General features: G+C 45.5%; 1 protein-coding gene across 6 annotated transcripts in view; it reads left to right on the top strand.

The window, feature by feature from the left end:
- Window positions 1-630: 630 nt before the first annotated feature.
- LOC105496219 (CBFA2/RUNX1 partner transcriptional co-repressor 2) overlaps window positions 631-23,114 on the top strand; it is a 163,747-nt gene continuing 141,263 nt past the window's right edge. For 2 of the 6 annotated variants that reach the window (XM_011766408.3, XM_011766407.3), the window contains exon 1: window positions 669-835. In XM_011766408.3, the coding sequence (XP_011764710.1) occupies window positions 802-835 (34 nt within the window). In that variant the 5' untranslated portion in view covers window positions 669-801. Of the gene's footprint in view, window positions 836-23,114 lie in introns of all 6 variants that reach the window. The other 4 variants (XM_011766410.3, XM_071079501.1, XM_071079502.1 and 1 more) reach the window with 4 other exon arrangements.

The following is a 23,114-nucleotide window of genomic DNA, read 5'->3' as shown; positions in this document are numbered from 1 at the left end:
GTGTTAGGATTATAGGCCTGAGCCACCGTGCCCGGCCTATTTTTTATTTTTATTTATTTATTTATTTTAATAGAGACGCTAGTCTCAAATTCCCGAGCTCAAGTGATTCTCCTTTCTTAGCCTCCCAAAATGCTAGGATAACAGGCGTGGGCCACCGCGCCCGGCCAACAGTTATTAATATTATGATGATGAAATTTTAGGCACTTAGAACACTTTAGGCCAAAAACACTTTGGCTCTCTCAAAGGCATGCGCAAAAGCCATCAGGCCTGTACCTGGAGAACTCAGGTGAGACGTTGCCACTCATTGTAATCCCTCCCTCTAGGACTCCGCCCCCGAGCCTGGGCCGCTACCCTGCCCACACCGGGAAGCCTGGAGCTAGAAAGTGGGCCGTGCGCGTGACGGGCGCGCGTGGCGCCGAGGGGGCAGGTCTGAGAAGCAGGCTGCGTCGGGATTCGGCGGTCGGTTCCCGCGGAAGGGGCGGGTCAGGTTAGGGGGCGGGGCTTAATGGGAGCTGGTCTTAGGGCCGGGCTTCCGCGTGCGTTGGCCTGGCGGCGAGAGCGCGCGGCGGGGGCGTGCCCGGCGGGCGGGGCGGGGCGGGGCCAGTCGGGGGCGGGGCGGCGCGCGGCCTAACGGCGGCGGCGGCGGCGACAGCAGCGGTGGTAGTGTCTGGTTAGCTCGGCGGCTGCAGATCTCGCGGCGACGCCTGCGAGGGACCCCGGCCGCGGGTCGAGGCGGGCGGTGCCTGCAAGGGACCCGTGTCGCGGGTCGAGGCGGGCGGCGCGCGGTGGCGGCACTCGGCGATGGTAGGCGTCCCTGGAGCGGCCGCCTTCCAGCGTAAGTGGGGCGTGAATGCGGGCGGCCGAGGGGGGCGTGTGAGGGCCTGCGGCTCCAGAAGCGCGGTGATTCCGAGTGCCTCGGGCGCGAGGCCGGGAGTGGAAACTGAGGCCTGAAGCGGGGCGGCGGATCCAAGGTCATGCAACGGGGCGGGCCTTCTCGGGTTCCTGAGGCCACCCCGTCGCTTCCTGCGCCGCCCGAAGAGCTCGGGGTTCACGGTGTGAGGGAAACTGGGGCCCTCGGCCTCGGAGCCTAGGCCGGGCCGGCGTCCATGGGACTTGCCTGCAGACCAGAATCATTTTGTTCTCCCGGCGCTGGGGCCGCGAAGTCCGGCTCTTGAGGGAAATACTACACCCGCCCGTTGTTGAGGGTTGGAGTAGACGAGAATGGCCCCTCAGAGGGCCTGTTTGAGCGCAGGCTCAGGGGTTGGCTGCCTGGGTTTACATCCAGGCTTCCCTATTTACAGGTAGTGACCTTGGCTCTCTCTCCCAGTGCCTCAGTTCCCCCATCTGCAAAATGGGAGTGTGGAGCGGGTTGCCTCCCTCCCCCAGGGTTCTTGGGTTTCGTGAGGCCAGTAAAACGCTTGACACCGACCCTGGCGCACGCACAATTGTGAAAACTGTCATTATTGTAATCATCTTTTATTAATCTGATCCAGTGTGCACCGCACTCGGAGAAGTCCGAAATTAGGCTCCAGCCGTGTATTTAAGATTTTATTTTGTTGTCTGTTAGTCCTGTTCCATGATCTAATTGTTATTCTTCCATTTAGCCATTCCAGCATTTATTTAGTGTTCCTCGATGTGTGAGATCCTTGGGGGAAAGGTGGCTTCTCTGAATAAGAACAATAAAATTTTAATTGTTTGTCATTACTGTAATTATAATAGCCAACATTTTTTTGAGCACCATTTTGCATTCTATTCACTTAATATTTATTAAATCATCTATTATAGTAAGTTTAAAAATACCATTCCAGGCCCTGGGAATACAACAATAAACAAGATAGACTGAACTGGGGTTTTGAGTTTAGTTAGGAGAGGGGAGAGACATAGTAAATGAGGAAACAGATAAACATATTTTGCATGTTTTTTTATTGTTTAATCTTGGTGACATCCTAAGTAAGACATTATTTGAGGATGCCCATTTTGCAGAGGATGAAACTGAGTAACAGAAGGTACTCTGAGTACTAGTCTCAGAGCTGATGTCCTTAAACACGTGAAAGGGAGGCTTTAAGCCTTTTTTTTTTTTTTTGCATCCATTAAATGTTGGATTGAAGATAGAAAAAGTAGATACACCCAGCTTACAGTTACTGCTTTTGATGGTTTGATCCATTCCTCATGAAATTTCCAACTAAAGAGGCAGACAGTGATTACACTTCTAGGCCTGCAAAGGTGCAGTGTCTCTGTAAAATGAAAGGACTTTTTTTTTTTTTTTTTTTGAGACGGAATCTTGCTCTATGGCCCAGACTGGAGTGCAGGGACGTGATCTCGGCTCACTGCAACCTCCGCCTCCTGGGTTCAAGCTATTCTTCTGTCTCAGCCTCCCAAGTAGCTGGGACTACAGGCGTGAGCCACCATGCCCGTCCTAGGTATGTTTTATAACATACAAAAATAGACATTTTACAGAAGGATGAGCTAAACTAAATGAAAGTTGCAGTTCCAATATTGTCTTTCCACACCCAGTGGTGAAATTTAACAATACCTCTTGGGGTGGAGATCATTGATCTTGTAGTAGTACCTTCTCAATCCATTAGGTTTATTGCTCTGATGAAAATCTAGCTTATTTGGTAGAAGTAAAATGTAATGGCTGGGCACGGTGACTCACGCCTGTAATCCCAGCATTTGGAAGGCTGAGGTGGGCAGATTGTCTGAGGTTAGGAGTTTGAGACCAGCCTGGCCAACATGGTGAAATCCCATCTCTACTACAAATACAAAAGGAAGCTGGCTGTGGTGGCAGGGGCCTGTAGTACCAGCTACTCAGGAAGCTGAGGTAGGAGAATAGCTTGAAGCCAGGAGGCAGAGGTGGCCGTGAGCTGAGATCCCACCATTGCACTCCAGCCTGGGCAACAAGAGCAAAACTCCATCTCAAAAACAAAAAACAAAAACCCCCGGCCATGGTGGCTCATGCCTGCAATCCCAGCACTTTGGGAGGCTGAGGTAGGTGGATCATGAGGTCAGGAGTTCAAGACCAGGCTGGCCAACATTGTGAAACCCCATCTCTACTAGAAATACAAAAAAATTAGCCAGGCGTGGTGGCGTGTTCCTGTAGTCCCAGCTACTTGGGAGGCTGAGGCAGGAGAATTGCTTGAAAGAAACTGCGGAGGTTGCAGTGCACCGAGATCACGCCACTGCACTCCAGCCTGGGTAACGCAGCGAGACTCTGTCTCAAAAAAAATAAAATAAAATGTAATGGTTAAAATTGAAATTCTAAACTTTTGAAATTTAATTCTAGAGTTGTGTTGAGGTTAAAATCCTGGGGACCAATCCTAACAAGTTTTGAGACTTTAGGCTCATTATTTAACCTTCTTGTGCACGTCATTTTCCTCATCTGAAAAACGGAGATAAAATTTCTACCCCATTTGCAGGTTTATTATGATGCTTAATATATGTTAATATATGTAAATTACTTAAAACTGTGCTTGACACATTCTGTTCTGGTGGTTGTTAGTGGCTGAGGGTATACCATCTGACTTAAGGTCTCAGTCTAGGAGGGCCCTGCACAAGTCAACAGGTAATGATAAAATGCTTTAAGTGCTTTAAGCATAAGGCCTTTGGGAAGGCAGAGGAGACATAACTAATTGTTCCTTGAGAGTCCAGGTAAGGTCCAGCTTCGGGGGTGACATTTGAACCAAGCTTTAAAGGAGAAGGGAGGCTTTTCCCAGGAGGAGGAAGGGTGAACTCTACTGGCTGAAGGTAGTTGAGGGCTTGTTGAGTAGTTCATCAGATCTGGACCTACAGGGAACCTGATTGAAACTTGTATACCTTGTTAATAGTGAATTCTGGCTGGAGTTGTTCCTGACAGGGGCCAGATGGCAAAGAAGCCTGTTCCAGAACTTTTCACAGTACCACAGGCCTTTCCTTCTCTCTGTGGCATGTACCTCATTCTGCCTTCTTAGTTATCTAAGAATATAAGCTTCTGAAATATAAACTCCTTGAGTGTTATGACAATGTTTGCATTTTTGTAATTTTATTTTGCCTAGCAAGGTAAGTAGGAAGTTCACTAGTGTTGAGAAAGGTGTATTGGACCTTCAAGAAAGTCTAAACAGTTACAGTTACAAGTGGAATGGTAAATGACCATATTTACTAGTGAAAAACTCGGTTACATTTCCCTTTCCTTATCTGGCACTTATCCATTAGGATTACAGAAGAGATCGGCAAGTGCACCAGAAAGACTTGTCTGACGTTGAGTAGGTACATTTCGTTTGCTTTTCTAGGTCTACTTTACATCCTTTCTCACCCTATCGCGTGCCCTGGGAAGCTGACTTACCTACATGGACTACATCAATGAGCTTCCTTCCCCTTTGAGGTTATGACATTTATTTTCCTGCCCCGGTCTTGTGGGTGTTGCCCTTAGCTGACTCTGTCCCTAGATTGAAGGTCACTACTCCTCTAAATGTGGTCCTCTCGGCCGGGTTCGGTGGCTCATGCCTGTAATCCCAGCACTTTGGGAGGCCGAGTTGGGCAGATCACCTGAGGTCGGTAGTTTAAGACCAGCCTGACCAAATTGGAGAAACCACGTCTCTACTAAAAATACAAAATTAGCTGGGCATGGTGGCGCATGCCTGTAGTCCCAGCTACTCAGGAGGCTGAGGCAGGAGAATTGCTTGAACCTGGGAGGCGGAGGTTACGGTGAGCAGATTTTGCGCCATTGCACTCCAGCCTGGGTGACAAGAGCGAAACCCTGTCTCCAAAAAAAAAAAAAAGAATGTGGTCCTCTGTATGTGACGCTGTCCATGTAGGTTTGGAAAGTTTTTGTTCCCTTTGTTCGTTGGGCCTAGAGATCTAGAGATGCTCTCATTAGTCCCAGGGTATTACAGCTATCCCTTGTGATTATCTTGAACCCTGCTCACATATTTTTCTAGTTCCATTATAAAACCCTCCTTGAATTAACCTTACTGGAGTATGCCATGTTTCCTGCTGGGACCATGACTGTGTTTGAAGCGTGTATGTATGTGTGTATGTTTGTGTGTGTGTATATATATATATATATATATATATTTTTTTTTTGGAGACAGGGTTTCACTCTTGTTGCTAGGCTGGAGTGCAGTGGTGTGATCTGGGCTCACTACAAACTCTGCCTCACAGGTTCAAGCGATTCTCCTGCCTTAGCCTCCTGAGTAGCTGGGACTACAGGCGTATGCCACCATGCCCAGCTAATTTTTGTATTTTTAGTAGACATGGGGTTTCACCATGTTGGCCAGGCTGGTCTCGATCACTTGACCTCGTGATCTGTCCACCTTGGCCTCCCAAAGTGCTGGGATTACAGGCGTGAACTACCACACCCAGCTTATTTTTATTTTTTTATAGAGACAGGATCTTGCTGTATTTCCCATGCTGGTCTCTAATTACTGGGTTCCAACGATTCTTCTGCCTTGGCCTTCCAAAATGCTGGGATTGCAGACGTGAGCCATTGAGTCCAGTCCTTTTTTGACTTTTGAGTAAGTTTATCCTAGTTTGGAACCAGTTAGTTTTCTTTTTATCTTATTGTAGTTTTAAAATTTTTGTTTATATATTAATTTTGAGACCAGGTTATGAGACCAACTTTTGCATTTTTGGTAGAGGCAGGGTTTCTTCATGTTGCCCAGGCTGGTCTAGAACTCCTGGGCTCAAGTGATCCACGTGCCTCGGCCTCCCAGCATGCTGGGATTATAGGCATGAGCCACCGCGCCTGGCCTAGTTAACTTTCTTTTTTTTTTTTTTGAGATGGAGTTTTCCTTTTGTTTCCCAGGCTGGAGTGCAGTGGCGCAATCTCGGCTCACTGCAACCGCCGCCTCCCAGGTTCTAGAGATTCTCCTGCCTCAGCTTCCCAAGTCGCTGGGTTTACAGGTGTGTGCCACCACGCCTGGCTAATTTTTGAAGTGTTTTTTTTTTTTTTTGAGATGGAGTTTCGCTTTGTCGCCCAAGCTGGAGTGCAGTGGCATGATCTAGGCTCACTGCAAGCTCCACTTCCTGGGTTCATGCCATTCTCCTGCCTCAGCCTCTTCCAAGTAGCTGGGACTACAGGCACCCGCCATCACGCCCAGCTAATTTTTTGTATTTTTAGTAGAGACAGGGTTTCACTGTGGTCTCGGTCTCCTGACCTTGTGATCTGCCTGCCTCAGCCTCCCAAAGTGCTAGGTTTACAAGTGTGAGCCACTGCGCCCGGCCTAATTTTTGTATTTTTAGTGGAGATGGGATTTCACCGTGTTGGCCAGTCTGGTCTTGAACTCCTGACCTCAGGTGATCCACCTTCCTCGCCCTCCCAAAGTGCTGGGAGTACAGGCGTGAGCCACCGCGCCCACCCCGGCCTAGTTTTCTTATATACAGATTCAGACAGCAGAGAGGTCGGCAGTGATGGTGGTGCCACTCAGCTGTAGTCCCAGTTACTCAGAAGGCTGAGGTGGGAGGATCACTTGAGCCCAAGTAGTGGAAGCTGCAGTGATAGTGCCACTGCACTCCAGCCTGGGTGACAGAGAGAGACCCTGTCTCAAAATAATAAAAAATAATGATGGCCAGGCGCAGTGGCTCACACCTGTAACCCCAGCACTTTGGGAGGCTAAGGCGGGTGGATCACCTCAGGTCAGGAGTTCGAGGCCAGCCTGGCCAACATGGCAAAACCTCGTCTCTTCTAAAAATACAAAAATTAGCCAGGTGTGGTGGCGGGTGCCTATCATCCCAGCTACTCAGGAGGCTGAGGCAGGAGAATCGCTTGAACCCAGGGGGCGGAAAGTTACAGTGAGCTGAGATCACGCCACTTCATTCCAGCCTGGGCAAAAGAGTGAAATTCCGTCTAGAAAGAAAAAATAATAATAAGCAGATAAGCAGAGAGATTGACTTTAAGCTTGTTCTCAAGTGTTAAATGTTGTATAGGTTATGTGAGTCTAGACTTTTAGGCAGGAAGAATGATTTAAATGATAGTGCTTAATGAATGAGTGCAGCACTGAGATCAAGGTGAGTTAATTCACTAAGTTCACACCTCTTCCAGGGTAATGAAAATAGGAGGAAGAGGTGGGGAAGTAAGGTTTCTCACCTGCCAGTTTTGTTCTCATTCCTTAGTTTTAGAGTATTGTTTTGAATCTCATAGAAAGTGACCATTCTTTTGTAAAGATTTACTTCAAATTCCTGAAAGCTTGGAGGCTAATGAGGAAGAATCACTCTAGTTATTGTTTACGCTTTGGTAAGATTACCAAGGAAGGGATCTCATAATGCTGTACTAATAGTTTACATGTGTGACATGGACTAGTGTTTGTACATGTGACAGACCCTGTTTCTGGATTTTATTAAGGCTGGTTAAGTAGCTTTTTGCTTCTGTCTCTGGTTTCTGTCTCTGGCCCCTTGAGGGCCCTGAGGCTATCTGAAATTTTAGGGGCTGGGGTACCATAACTTGAACTTTTGAAATGAGTCAATAAGCAGATATGTCAGCTGAGTATGACTTTAAGTATAGTTGAATTCTTTTAGGAAAAAGTCTTAGCTAGATTTTCTGCTGGGCATTTTTTATGTATATCAATCATCTCATTTAATTATAGATCAAACTTAGAAGAGAGTATCTCTGTTTTACTGATAAATCCTGGGCGACAGAGCGAGACTCCATCTCAGAAAAAAAATAAAAATGAAAAAGAAATAAGAGAGAATTTAATTGTCCAAGATCACACAGTTAATAAGTAGTAGATTCACTCTTCCTAACTAGTTTAATCTTGGTGTCAAGTTCATTCATTATACATTGAGTGTCCAAAAACCCTTTTTTTTTTTTTTTTTGAGACAGTCTCTGTTTCCCAGGCTGAGTACAGTGGTGTGATCTCTGCTCACTGAAACCTCCACCTCCCGGGTTCAAGCAGTTCTCTGCCTCAGCCTCTCGAGCAACTGGGACTACAGGCGCCCGCCACCATGCCTGGCTAATTTTTGCATTTTTAGTAAAGATGAGGTTTCACCATCTTGGCCAGGCTGGTCTTGAACTCCTGACCTTGTGATCTACCTGCCTCTGCCTCCCAAAGTGCTGGGATTACAGGCGTGAGCCACCACACCCAGTTAAAAACCCACTTTTTTTTTAAACCCTCTATCTCATGGCTTCTTTTTGCTAGACTAGGGGTTTTTAGACATGTGTTCTAGAGGAGCCCAGAGCTTCCTGAAGATAATTGATTTCCCATAATCTTTCTTCAACTTTCTTTCCTTAACAACTCTTTTTTTTTTTTTTTTTTGAGACGGAGTCTTGCTCTGTCACCCAGGCTGGAGTGCAGTGGCCGGATCTCAGCTCACTGCAAGCTCCTCCTCTCGGGTTCACTCCATTCTCCTGCCTCAGCCTCCCGAGTAGCTGGGACTACAGGCACCCGCCACTTCGCCCGGCTAGTTTTTTGTATTTTTTAGTAGAGACGGGGTTTCACCGTATTAGCCAGGATGGTCTCGATCTCCTGACCTCATGATCCGCCCGTCTCGGCCTCCCAAAGTGCTGGGATTACAGGCTTGAGCCACCGCGCCCGGCCACAACTCTTATTTTAAAAAAGTCCAGGTTGGGTGCGATGGCTCACGTCTGTAATTCAAGCACTTTGGGAGGCTGAGGATGGCGGATCAGCTGAGGTCGGGAGCTGGAGACCAGCCTGACCAACATGGAGAAACCCTGTCTCTAATAAAAATACAAAATTCTGGCCGGGCGCGGTGGCTCAAGCCTGTAATCCCAGCACTTTGGGAGGCCGAGACGGGCGGATCACGAGGTCAGGAGATCGAGACCATCCTGGCTAACACGGAGAAACCCCGTCCCTACTAAAAAATAAAAAAACTAGCCGGGCGAGGTGGTGGGCGCCTGTAGTCCCAGCTCCTCGGGAGGCTGAGGCAGGAGAATGGCGTAAACCCGGGAGGCGGAGCTTGCAGTGAGCTGAGATCCGGCCACTGCACTCCAGTCCGGCACTCCAGCCTGGGCGACAGAGCGAGACTCCGTCAAAAAAAAAAATAAAAAAATAAAAAATAAAAATAAAAATACAAAATTAGCCAGCCATGGTGGCGCATGCGTGTAATCCCAGCTACTTGGGAGGCTGAGGTGGGAGAATCACTTGAACCTGGGAGGCAGAGGTTATAGTGAGCCAAGATCGTGCCACTACACTCCAGCCTGGGCGACAGAGCAAGACTCTGTCTCAAAGAAAGTCCAAATAAGTGGGATATGATTTAAAGACAGCTATACGAGACCTTGTTCAGGGGTATCCTAATTTGGCCTTAGAGATGAATTTAAAAAGGCAACAGAAACTCTCAGCAGTCTTAAACAATTCATCCCATATGTTTCCTGATCTTAGCAGTGAAGCAGATGATGGCAGTGAACATCAAAAGCCCAAGAAATGTCCATGCTAATTTTGCATGGCTCGATGAGGAGCTGTCAAATATGGATCATCAAATATAGTATAGACTATGCAATGAAGCTTTACTTTGCAATGTGGCTCTTTAAGATTTGATTTTACCCTCCTATTTTGTGTTGTAATTAAATGCAGAAATCGAAATACAAATTCAGAACAACCCAGAGCTTGGTTTCCTTCTGTCTGAATTTATAGCTTTGGAGTTGGCTAGACCTTTCAATCAAATTAGCTGATGGTGACAAATATGTAATCTGACCTCTGTAGCAGCTCCAGTGAAATGTTAATATCAGGCATAGCACAGCTCCCTTGATACACTACTTTGACCTTTTCCTCTCTTACAAATGTTTCCCTTATTTCTTTGTTAATTTAGCCATCTCCATGCAGAGGTCATGCCTGCTTTTAATTTTTCAAAGCCACATGAGAACAGACTTTTAAACAACACAGATTTATTCATTTTGGCCTTATATCCCTAGAGCTAAACTATCTTTATGTCTGGGACTAAAGGTAGAAGTAGCTGAGATGAGGGAAATTCAGAATGGTGAGGGAAAAGTACCGGGAGAGGTGATGGTTTTAGCTCTTGCATTCCCCAGCCAATTGCTTAAATTAAGCTCCCCATTAATTTTCCCTTGTTAAGTTGGTCTGGCTAAGTAATTGAAGCTATATTCTTAGCCCTTCTTTTTTTTTTTTTTTTTTTTTTTTTTGAGACGGAGTCTCACTCTGTCACCAGGCTGGAGTGCAGTGGTGTGATCTCGGCTCACTACAACCTCCGCCTCCCTGGTTTAAGTGATTCTCCTCCTGCAGCCTCCTCAGTACCTGGGATTACAGACATGTGCCACCACACTCAGCTAATTTTTGTATTTTTAGTAGAGACGGGTTTCACTGTGTTGGCCAGGATGGTCTTGATTTCCTGACCTTGTGATGTGCCTGCCTCAGCTTCCCAAAGTGTTTGAATTACAGGCGTGAGCCACTGCGGCCGGCCAGCCCTTAAATATATGACATCTATAAATATAATACTACAAGGTGCTTTAGAAAAACAAACATATTCAAGGATCCTTCTGCCTCAGCCTCCCAAGTAGATGGGACCAGAGGTACGTGCCACCATGCTCTACTAAACATAAAGTTTTTTTTGTTTGTTTGTTTGGTTTTTGTTTTTGTTTTTTTTTTGAGACGGAGTCTCGCTCTGTCACCCAGGCTGTAGTGCAGTGGCACTATCTCGGCTCACTGCAACCTCCACCTCCCAGATTAAAGTTATTCTCCTGCCTCAGCCTCCCAAGTAGCTGGGACTACAGGCGCGCGCTACCGCGCCCGGCTAATTTTTTGTATTTTTAGTAAAGATGGGGTTTCACCATGTTAGCCAGGACGGTCTCGATCTCCTGACCTCGTGATCTGCCCGCCTCAGCCTCCCAAAGTGCTGGGATTATAGGTGTGAGCCACCGCGCCCGGCCTGTTTGGTTTTTTTTTTTGAGACGGAGTTTCACTCTGTCACCCAGGCTGGAGTACAGTGGCACAATCACAGTTCACTGCAACCTCTGCCTCTCAGGTTCAAGCGATTCTATTGCTGCAGCCTCCCTAGTAGCTTGGATTACAGGCATGTACCACCACACCCGGCTAATTTTTAGTATTTTTAGTAGAGATGGGGTTTCACCATGTTGGCCAGGCTAGTCTGGAACTCCTGACCTCAGGTGATTTGCCTGCGTCAGCCTCACAAAGTGCTGGGATTACAGGCATGAGCCACTGTGCCTGACCTAATTATAAAATTTTATTTAATTTTTTATTTTGTAGAGATGGGTCTCACTTTGTTGCCCAGGCTGATCTCAAACTCCTGGGCTCAAGTTATTCTCCTACCTCAAGCTCCAAAAGTACTGGGATCACAGGCGGGAGCCACCTTATGAGGCAGTAGCTGGGATTATAGACACATGTCAGCTAATTTTTGTTGTTGTTTCTATCAATCCTTCCTTACTTATTAGTTAATATTCTTCTGCAGAACATTTTCTTATCTTTATATATATTAATATGGATTTATGGATTCTTATTTTAATAATCTGTTACTGTCATTATTTGTTGTGTTCACATTGTTCAGATTTGGCCAGTGAGATCCCCTTCAAGCTGGCTTTTGTGTCGTTTTGACACGTTTCCACATTTTTTAACTGCTTTTTTTGACACACGAAAAAGGTGTTGTAGGCTTAGCTTCTGCTCTTCTTACCCTCTTCTTGGAATCGGCCATTTCTCCAAACTGTTTCTCTCCTAATTCCTTTCAGTGGAGAAAATTATTTAGAAATCAAAATTTGGGTGCTGTGTGTGCTCATTGCTATTGGAGTATTGTTTTTTTTTTTTTTTGAGACGGAGTCTCGCTGTGTCTCCCAGGCTGGAGTGCAGTGGCGTGATCTCGGCTCACTGCAAGCTCCGCCTCCCGGGTTCACGCCATTCTCCCGCCTCAGCCTTCCCAAGTAGCTGAGACTACAGGCGCCCGCCACCACGCCCGGCTAGTTTTTTTTTGTATTTTTAGTAGAGACGGGGTTTCACCATGTTAGCCAGGATAGTCTCGATCTCCTGACCTCGTGATCCACCCACCTCGGCCTCCCAAAGTGCTGGGATTACAGGTTTGAGCCACCGCGCCCGGCCTGGAGTATTGTTTTTTAGAACCTCTTAATGGACAGAGCTAGGAAATACATACACACACGTACATATACACACATATCAAAATATATATCTCTAAATTTCTTTCTTTTTTTTTTTTTTTTTTGAGACGGAGTCTCCCTCTGTCACCCAGGCTGGAGTGCAGTGGCTTGATCTCAGCTCACTGCAACATCCACCTCCTGGGTTTAAGCGATTCTCCTGCCTCAGCCTCCCGAATAGCTGGGACTTGAGGCGCCCGCCACCACGTCTGGCTAATTTTTGTGTTTTTAGTAGAGACGGAGTTTAGCCACATTGGCCAGGCTGGTCTTGAACTCCTGACCTCGTGATCCGCCTTCCTCGGCCTCCCAAAGTGCTGGGATTACAGGCGTGAGCCACCGCATCTGGCCATTTTGTATGTATTTTTAGGAAAAAATTTATTGTATAAAACTAGATACAGTGAAAAATATTAATTTTGTATGATTTATTTATTTATCTCTTTTTCTTGATGCTTCTGTCTTGGCAGAGTCTCACAATAACTTGAAATTCTTTTTAAATTTTTTGTTTGTGACAGGGTCTTACTATGTTGCCCAGGCTGGTCTCGAACTCCTGGCCCAAGCAAACCTCCTGCCTCGATCTTGCAAAGTACTGGGATTCAGGCATATGCCACTGTGAGTGGCTGAGTGTAATTTATATACAATCAAATTTACTTTTTTTTTTTTTTTTTTGTCACTGGGTAGAGAAAAAAACTTGCTCTTTCTCAGGGCATAGTTCTATTAGTTTTATTAGTATGCAGTTGTGATAATCAATCCAGAGAGAGATAATTTTCATTCTTTCCATAAGTTTTCTCACACCTCTTCTTACCTAGTCCTTGGAAGCTACTAGTTTATACTGGATTTTGTCACTCATAGTTTTTTGGGGGTTTTTGTTTGCTTGTTTCTCTACTTTTTCTTTTCTGTAATGTCATATACATAGAATCATACAGTATGTAACCTTTGTGTCTGATGTGTTTCACTTACCATAATGCTTTTGAGATTCATCCACGTTGTGTCATGTATCTGTAGTTTATTCCTTTTTATTGCTGAGTCACATTATGTTATGGACATTTGAATTTTTTCCCATTTTGATGATTATGAATAAAGCTTTAAATATTCATACACAGTTCTGCATGTGGACATATGTTTTTATCTCTCTTGGATAAATACCTAGGCATGGGATTGCTGGGTTCTATGGTAATTTCATATTTAACTTTTTTTTTTTTTTTAAGATGGAGTCTTGCTCTGTCACTTAGGCTGGAATGCAGTGGCATGGCTCACGGCAACCTCTGCCTCCTGAGCAAATTCTCCTGCCTCAGCCTACTGAGTAGCTGGGATTACAGGTGTGCACCACCACCTGTGGCTAATTTTTGTATTTTTAGTAGAGATGGGGTTTCACCATATTGGTCAGACTGGTCTCGAACTCCTGACCTCAGGTGATCCACCCACCTTGGCCTCCAAAAGTGCTGGGATTAACGGTGTGAGCCACCACGCCCGACCTATACTTAACTTTTTTAGAAACTGCCAAAGTATTTTCCAAAATGGCTATACCATATCATTTTGCATTTCCACCAGTAATGTATGACAGTTTCACTTTCTTGTTGGTTATTTTTGTTTTGTTTTGTTTCAGAATTAATTATTAAGGAAGCACTGTTTCTGGGCGAAATCAACTTTGGTCATCTCATTTCTGCAATGAAAGGAATACTCTCTGTTACTTGCTTTAGAAGAATGTAGGGTCCCTTGCTATTTATACTCTGTTGGGGTTAGTGCAGTTCTTATTTACACATCATTTGCAGAAATAATAGTAACTACCGTTTGTGTATCAGAACAATTTTCACGTATCTAATTTTTTTTTTTTTTTGAGACAGAGTCTTGCTCAGTCGCCCAGGCTAGAGTGCGGTGGCGCCATCTCGGCTCACTGCAAGCTCCGCCTCCTGGGTTCACGCCATTCTTCTGCCTCAGCCTCCCGAGTAGCTGGGACTACAGGCTCCTGCCACTATGCCTGGCTAATTTTTTTGTATTTTTAGTAGAGACGGGGTTTCACCATGTTAGCCAGAATGGTCTCGATCTCCTGACCTCGTGATCCGCCCGTCTCGGCCTCCCAAAGTGCTGGGATTACAGGCGGAAGCCACCGCGCCCGGCCCACATATCTAATTTTTATAGCAATTAAGTAAGGTATCTAGTAGTGTCTTCATCCTCTTAACTTGTATAAGGAGATTGGTTCCAGTAATCAGGTGATTTACTCTCTGTCACACGGCTAGAATGTGAGAGTATGGCTTTTTGGATTTGGAGCTGTGAGGGGACATTCTGTCTCTGTTTTAAGTAGAGGTGTAATGGAAGATATGGGTGTCATTCTAATCGTTTCTTTTATATCCAATTCATAAGCAGTGCAGTCTTGAACAATTCATATTTGGATTTTGAGTTAATTTCATCTTTTGTGAAATGGGATAGCCATCCCTCACCTGTGTACTTGAAAAGGTGAGAATCAGTTGAGGGACTGTTAAAGGATGTTTTGAACACTGTATGTTACCTCATAATTAATTTTATAGTACTCTCCATTTGTAGTGGTTTCCATAGTTGTTTATGGGAACAAGTTTGCAGAAAAAAAAAGGTTGAATAGAAATAGAAGGGGTTAGGCCGGGCGCGGTGGCTCAAGCCTGTAATCCCAGCACTTTGGGAGGCCGAGACGGGCGGATCACCAGGTCAGGAGATCAAGACCATCCTGGCTGACACGGCGAAACCCCGTCTCTACTAAAAAATACAAAAAACTAGCTGGGCGAGGTGGCGGGCGCCTGTAGTCCCAGCTACTCGGGAGGCTGAGGCAGGAGAATGGCGTAAACCCGGGAGGCGGAGCTTGCAGTGAGCTGAGATCCGGCCACTGCACTCCAGCCTGGGCGACAGAGCGAGACTCCGTCTCAAAAAAAAAAAAAAAAAAAAAGAAATAGAAGGGGTTGGCCAGGCACCGTGGCTCACGCCTGTAATCCCAGCACTTTGGGAGGCCGAGGTGGGCAAATCACCTGAGGTCAGGAGTTCGAGACTAGCCTCAACATGGAGAAACCCTGTCTCTACTAAAAATACAAAACTAGCCAGGCGTGGTGGTGCATGCTTGTAATCCCAGCTACTCGGGAGACTGAGGCAGGAGAAATTGCTTGAACCTGGGAGATGGAGGTTGGGGTGAGCCAAGATATGTGCCATTGCACTCTAGTCTGGGCAACAAGAGCGAAACTCTGTCTTAAAAAAAAAAAAAAAAAGAAAGAAATAGAAGAGGTCGGGTGTGGTGGCTTAGGTTTGTAATCCCAACACTTCGGGAGGCTGAGGCGCATTGATCACTTGAGATCAGGAGTTCAAGACCAGCCTGGCCAGCATGGGGAAACCCTGTCTCTACTATAACTATGAAAATTAGCCAGACTGGCCGGGCGCAGTGGCTCACGCCTGTAATCCCAGCACTTTGGGAGGCCGAGACCGGCGGATCACGAGGTCAGGAGATTGAGACCATTATGGCTAAAATGGTGAAATCCCGTCTCTACTAAAACTACAAAAAATTAGCTGGGCATGGTGGCAGGTGCCTGTAGTCCCAGCTACTTGGGAGGCTGAGGCAGGAGAATGGTGTGAACCCGGGAGGTGGAGCTTGCAGTGAGCTGAGATGCGCCACTGCACTCCAGCCTGGGTGACAGAGTGAGACTCCATCTCAAAAAAAGAAAAAAAAAAAAAAGAAAATTAGCCAGACTGGTTGCATATGCCTGTAATCCTAGCTACTAGGGAGGCTAAGGCAGGAGAATTGCTTGAACCCAGAAGGTGGAGGTTGTGGTGAGCTGAAATTGCATCACTGCGCTCCAACCTAGGGGACAAAGTGAGACTGTCTCAAAAAAAAAAAAGGAAAGAAAGAAATAGAAGGGGCTGTGGTGGCTCAAGCCTATAATCCCAGCATTTGTAGAGGCCAAGGTGGGAAAATTGCTTGAGTCCAGGAGTTTGAGACCATGCTGGGCCAACACAGACCCTGTCTCTACAAGATAATAATAATAGTAATAATAATATAAATTAATACAAAAAAGAAGAGAAACAATTTAATACAAGAGCTGAATAGCAAAATGGCCAGTGCTACTGCAGTACACACAGAGACACAGGATCCCTCTTTTCTCTTTTCTTTTTTTTTTTTTTTTTGAGACAGTCTCATTGTCGCCCAGACTGGAGTGCAATGGCGTGATCTCGGCTCACTGCATCCTCTACCTCCCGGGTTCAAGTGATTCTCCTACCTCAGCCTCCCACGTAGCTGGGATTACAGATGCATGCCACCATGCCCAGCTAATTTTTGTATTTTTTAGTTGAGACTGGGTTTCACCATGTTGGCCAGGCTGGTCTCGAACTCCTGACCTCAGGTGATCCACCTCGGCCTTCCAAAGTGCAGGGATTACAGGCGTGGGCCACTGCACCTGGCCAGGGCCCCTCTTTTTTCATATTTACTTTGTTTTATGTGAGTGATACATGAACACATTGAAAAAAATTAATGCAGATAAAATAAAAATCCCCTTCCTACGCTAAGAGAAACCATTCATTAACAACTGTGTTGTGGAGCTGTTAGATGCAGGGATTGCACTAAGTGCCATAGGCCTGCCAAGGTATGTAAGATTCAGTCCCTGTCCTCACTGATTTTCCAGTTTTCCTTCTGTGCCCTAACAGCTTGTTGATAGCTCTTGTAATAAAACTTTTAAACAGATGCTTTAAGTTTAGATAGTGATTAACCATCTTTTCCTCTTGTAGTTGATGCCATTGAGTGAGAGTTCTGTTGGGAAATAGTGAAACAAGGATTCTGATTCAATCAATGGAGGCAGGGAATTTCTGAGGAAGGAGATGGGATGCCATCCATGCCTCAGAGCCACTGAGCACTTAGCTGCAGCTGTGGACAGCAATGCTTGGCTGGCTGTGAGTTTTCTGTAGGTCTCTAAATAGTTCATGCTAATTTTGTGGATGTTGGACTCTGAGGAATGATGTGGTCGATGGGGAGAATGTCCATAAAAACTGTTAACTAGTAAGTAGCCATTTGGAGTACTAAAATCAATTTCTGATTATGTGAATGTCCCTTTTTTGTGGATTATTTTAGCTTACTTGCCAGTTGAGTTTCTTGGTGTTATACCCTGTTAGTTAAATTCAATATTTCATTTATTTAAGGGCCTGATATTTGTATTCTATTAGAAGGACAAGCAGCTGATTATACTAGAAGGTGGGCTGTAATGAATTCTCATTACGGTGACTAAAATTTATTGATTTTCCTTTTTTTTTTTTTGTGATGGAGTCTTGCTCTGTAGCCCAGGCTGGAGTGCAGTGGCCGGATCTCAGCTCACTGCAAGCTCCGCCTCCCGGGTTTACGCCATTCTCCTGCCTCAGCCTCCCGAGTAGCTGGGACTATAGGCGCCCGCCACCTTGCCCGGCTAGTTTTTTGTATTTTTAGTAGAGACGGGGTTTCACCTTGTTAGCCAGGATGGTCTCGATCTCCTGACCTCGTGATCCGCCCATCTCGGCCTCCCAAAGTGCTGGGATTACAGGCTTGAGCCACTGTGCCCGGCAAATTTATTGATTTTCTAGGATATTCTTGATTTCAAATATTTACTTTGACAAACATTTATTGAATTCCTTGTATCAGATCCTGGGGGACATAAAGAGAGTTCTAAGGTCCTGGAGGACTATGTAGTCCAGTAAGGGAGATAGATTGATAGCTTCAGTACCAAATGCTAAGCAGTGTTAATGGCAAGTAACATCCCACCAAGGATGGGCATCTGACCTATGTGTAAGTATGCATGTGTGGCTGTGTTTCAAAAAAGGCGTCTTAGAGAAAAAGATCTGTTTTGAGCCAATCTGTTTTTCCTAACAACTTAAAAAAATAATTTTTGGACTGGCTGTGTATTTACCTAATTTAACATTTGAAATGAACAAATAATATTTATTGAAGTTTCTCTCACCTCTGCGCCAGCCAGTCTTTTCCCCTTCCTGGAAGCAACTACCATTACCATTTTTTTCTGGACCCTTTCGATACATTCCTGTAGGCCATATAATGTCAGTACATAAAGAACTTCCTCAGTTTGCATTGTATTTCATTGTATGAATGCACCATATTTTTCCCCCTATTGCTGATGTACATTTACTTTTCAATCCTTTGCTATTGCAAACAATGCTGCATAACCTTGTAGAAATTGTCTTTTCATAGATCTGTGGAATAAATTCCTAGAAGTAGAATTGCTATGGTTAAGGGGTTTGCATATTTGTGTAATTTTGGTAGATGTTGCCAGAATACCCTCTGGAGAGGTATATCAGCTTTTGTACTCCTATCAGCAAAGTGTGACCCAAGTGAAGAATGGGTAGGAGATGGGTGAAGTTGAGGTTGGGTCAGGTTTATGAGTATGAGGGGGACTAAAAGTAGTTATGTATTATTGAAGTGTGAAGTGCTGGGTAAAGAGTAGCAGGAGATGAGAGTAGGAAGGAGACAGGGGCCAGGTCCCTTTGCCTTTGTGTTGTTTTTGTTTGTTTGATAGCCTCTCACACTGTCGCCCAGGCTGGAGTGGCGCAATCTCAGCCCACTGCAACCTCCGCCTCCTGGGTTCAAGCAATTCTCCTGCGTCAGCCTCCCGAGTACAGGCATGCGCCACTACACCTGGCTAATTTTTGTGTTTTTGGTAGAGACGGAATTTCACCATGTTGCTCAGGCTGGTGTCGAACTCCTGGGCTCAAGTGATCCACCCACTTTGGCCTCCCAAAGTGCTGGGACTACAGGCGTGAGCCACTGCGCCCTGGCCGCCTTTGTTTTTATACTTGGATTTTTTTTTTTTTTTTTTAGCTTTTAAGTTGAGGGCTACATGTGCAGATTTGTTACATAGGTAAACTTGTGTCATGGGGGTTTGTTGTACAGATTATTTCCTCACCCACGTATTAGCCTAGTTCCTGTTAGTTATTTTTCCTGATCCTCTCCCTCCTCCCACCCTCCACCTTCCCATAGGCTCCGCTCTGGTGTGTTTTGTTCCCCTCTTATATATCTATGTATTCTCATCATTTAGCTCCTACTTGTAAGTGAAAACATGCAGTACTTGCTTTTCTTTTCCCATGTTAGTTTGCTGAGGATAATGGCCTCCAGCTCCATCCATGTCCCTGCTGCAAAGGACGTGATCTTTTTCTTTTTTATGGCTGCATTTATAAGACAAGAGGGGTTTATTTAAACTTCTGCTATCAGAAGTAGGAAATTGGGATCCTATTAGGGCTTAATTGGTTTGACTTCAGCTTTTTTTTTTTTTTTTTTTTTTTTTTTGAGACGGAGTCTAGCTCTGTCGCCCAGGCTGGAGTGCAGTGGCCGGATCTCAGCTCACTGCAAGCCCCACCTCCCGGGTTCACGCCATTCTCCTGCCTCAGCCTCCCGAGTAGCTGGGAGTACAGGCGCCCGCCACCTCGCCCGGCTAATTTTTTTTGTATTTTAGTAGAGACGGGGTTTCACCGTGTTAGCCAGGATGGTCTCGATCTCCTGAACTCGTGATCCGCCCGTCTCGGCCTCCCAAAGTGCTGGGATTACAGGCTTGAGCCACCGCGCCCGGCCTGACTTCAGCTTTTTAGCTTGGAGGCTGCTGAAGAGTTAATTTATTGTATGAGAGTTTGGCCGTATGTGGAGCACAAACTTACTTTTTTTTTTTTAAATTAATTAATTAATTAATTTTGAGATGGAGTCTCACTCTGTCGCCCAGGCTGGAGTGCAGTGGCACGATCTCGGCTCAGTGTAAGCTCTGCCTCCCGGGTTCACGCCGTTCTCCTGCCTCAGCCTCCTGAGTAGCTGGGACTACAGGTGCCCGCCGCCATGCTCGGCTAATTTTTTGTATTTTTAGTAGAGACGGCGTTTCACCATGTTAGCCAGGATGGTCTCGATCTCCTGACCTCGTGATCCACCCACCTCGGCCTCCCAAAGTGCTGGGATTACAGGTGTGAGCCACCGCGCCAGGCCAAACTTACTTGTTTTAAAGAAAGGATCTCTTTGTACATTTATTCATTTGCCAGATCAGTCATTTACGTGTGAAGCCTCTTCACAGTTATAGTTAAATATTAGAATGTGCCAGACTTGGCTGGGTGCGGTGGCTCACACCTGTAATCCCAGGATTTTGGGAGGCTGAGGTGGGCAGATCACCTGATGTCAGGAGTTCGAGACCAGCCTGGCCAACATGGTGAAATCCCGTATTTACTAAAATTACAAAAATTAGCTGGTCGTGGTGGTGTGCACCTGTAGTCCTAGCTTCTTGGGAGGCTGAGGTAGGAGAATCACTTGAACTCTGGAGGTGGAAGTTGCAGTGAGTCATGATTGCACCACTGCACTCCAGCCTAGGCGACAGAATGAGACTCCCTCTCAAAAAATAAAAAGAAGGCCGGGCGCGGTGGCTCAAGCCTGTAATCCCAGCACTTTGGGAGGCCGAGGCGGGCGGATCACAAGGTCAGGAGATCGAGACCACAGTGAAACCCCGTCTCTACTAAAAATACAAAAAATTAGCCGGGCGCGGTGGCGGGCGCCTGTAGTCCCAGCTACTCAGGAGGCTGAGGCAGGAGAATGGCGGGAACCCGGGAGGCGGAGCTTGCAGTGAGCCGAGATCGCGCCACTGCACTCCAGCCTGGGCAACAGCGTGAGACTCCGTCTCAAAAAAATAAAAAAATAAATAAAAAATAAAAAAATAAATAAAAAAAAAAATAAAAAGAACACGACAGACTGATTGAGATCCCAAGATTAAGGGGGAAAACAAGGCTTCAGGTTTTATTAAACTTATCCTAAATAATGATGTTTTTAAAAGAAAACCTTTTAAAGAAATAATCTGTCAGTAACAGATGTCTAAAATTTTCCATATTTGAAAAGGCCCTGGCCGGGCGCAGTGGCTCACGCCTGTAATCCCAGCCCTTTGGGAGGCTGAGGTGGGTGGATCATTTGAGGTCAGGAGTTTGAGACCAGCCTGGCCCAACAGGGTCAAACCTCGCCTCTACCAAAAATACAAAAATTAGCTGAGCATGGTGGTGGGCGCCTGTAATCCCAGCTACTTGGGAGGTTAGGGCAAGAGAATCCCTTGAACCTGGGAGGCAGAGCTTGCAGTGATCTGAGATTGCACCACTGCAGTCCAGCCTGGGTGACAGAGCAAAACTCTTTAACTCTTTTTTTTTTTTTTTTTTTTTTAATGTAAGTTCTAGGGTACATGTGCACAATGTGTAGGTTTGTTACATAGGTATACATGTATCATGTTGGTTTGCTGTACCCATTAACTTATTTACATTAGGTATTTCTCCTAATGCTATCTTGCCCCCTGTCCCCCACCCCACAATAGGCCTTGGGGTGTGATGTTCCCCGCCCTGTGTCCAAGTGTTCTCATTGTTCAGCTCCCACCTGTGAGTGAGAACATGCAGTGTTTAGTTTTGTGTCCTTGTGATAGTTTGCTCAGAATGATGGTTTCCAGCTGCATCCATGTCCCTGCAAAGGACATGGACTCATCCTTTTTTATGGCTGCATAATATTCCAGGGTGTATATGTGCCACATTTTCTTTTTCTTTCTTTTTTTTTTTTGAGACAGAGTCTCGCTCTGCTGCCCAGGCTGGAATGCAGTGCCATGATCTCAGCTCACTGTAAGCTCTGCCTCCCGGATTCATGCCATTCTCCTGTAGCAGGGACTACAGGTGCCCACCACCATGCCCAGCTAATTCTTTTTGTATTTTTAGTAGAGACGGGGTTTCACGTGTTAGCCAGGATGGTCTTGATCTGTTGATCTCGTGATCCGCCTGCCTCAGCCTCCCAAAGTGCTGGGATTACAGGTGTGAGCCACCGCTCCCGGCCACATTTTCTTAATTTAGTCTATCATTGATGGACATATGGGTTGGTTCCAAGTCTTTGCTATTGTGAATAGTGCTGCAATAAACATACCTGTGCATATGTCTTTATAGTTGGATGATACATAATCCTTTGGGTATATACCCAGTAATGGAATCACTGGGTCAAATGGTATTTCTAGTTCTAGATCCTTGAGGAATCGCCACACTGTCTTCCACAAGGTTGAACTAGTTTACACTCCCACCAACAGTGTAAAAGCGTTCCTGTTTCTCCACATCCTCTCCAGCATCTGTCATTTCCTGACTTTTTAATGATCGCTGTTCTAACTGGTGTGAGATGATATCTCATTGTGGTTTTGATTTGCATTTCTCTAATGACCAGTGATGATGAGCATTTTTTCATGTATCTGTCGGCTGCATAAATGTCTTCTTTTGAAAAAGTGTCTGTTCACATCCTTCGCCCACGTTTTGATGGGGTTGTTTGTTTTTTTTCTTATAAATTTGTTTAAGTTCTTTGTAACAGATTCTGGATATATTAGCCCTTTGTCAGATGGGTAGATTACAGAAATTTTCTCCCATTCTGTAGGTTGCCTGTTCACTCTGATGGTACTTTCTTTTGCTCTGCAGAAGCTCTTTAGTTTAATTAGATCCCATTTGTCAATTTTGGCTTTTGTTGCCATTGCTTTTGGTGTTTTAGTCATGAAGTCCTTGCCCATACCTATGTCCTGAATGGTATTGCCTAGGTTTTCTTCTAGGGTTTTTATGGTTTTAGGTCTAACATTTAAGTCTTTAATTTGTCTTGAATTAGTTTTTGTGTAAGGTGTAAGGAAGGGATCCAGTTTCAGCTTTCTACATATTGGTAGCCGGTTTTCCCAGAACCATTTATTAAATAGGGAATCCTTTCCCCATTTCTTGTTTTTGTCAGTTTTGTCAAAGATCAGATGGTTGTAGATGTGTGGTGTTGTTTCTGAGGCCTCTGTTCTTTTCCATTGGCCTATATATCTGTTTTGGTACCAGTACCACACTGTTTGAACAAAACTCTTAAAAAAAAAAAGAAAAAGGTTTTTTTTTTTTTTTGAGACGGAGTCTTGCTCTGTCGCCCAGGCTGGGGTACAGTGGCCGGATCTCAGCTCACTGCAAGCTCCACCTCCCGGGTTTACGCCATTCTCCTGCCTCAGCCTCCTGAGTAGCTGGGACTACAGGCGCCCGCCACCTCGCCCAGCTAGTTTTTTGTATTTTTTAGTAGAGATGGGGTTTCACCGTGTTAGCCAGGATGGTC

The sequence above is a fragment of the Macaca nemestrina genome, chromosome 15 (genome assembly GCF_043159975.1).
Source record: "Macaca nemestrina isolate mMacNem1 chromosome 15, mMacNem.hap1, whole genome shotgun sequence".
NCBI classification, from domain to species: domain Eukaryota; kingdom Metazoa; phylum Chordata; class Mammalia; order Primates; family Cercopithecidae; genus Macaca; species Macaca nemestrina.
The sequence above is the reverse complement of the archived record's forward strand: the minus strand, read 5'-3'. Positions and strand labels throughout refer to the sequence as shown.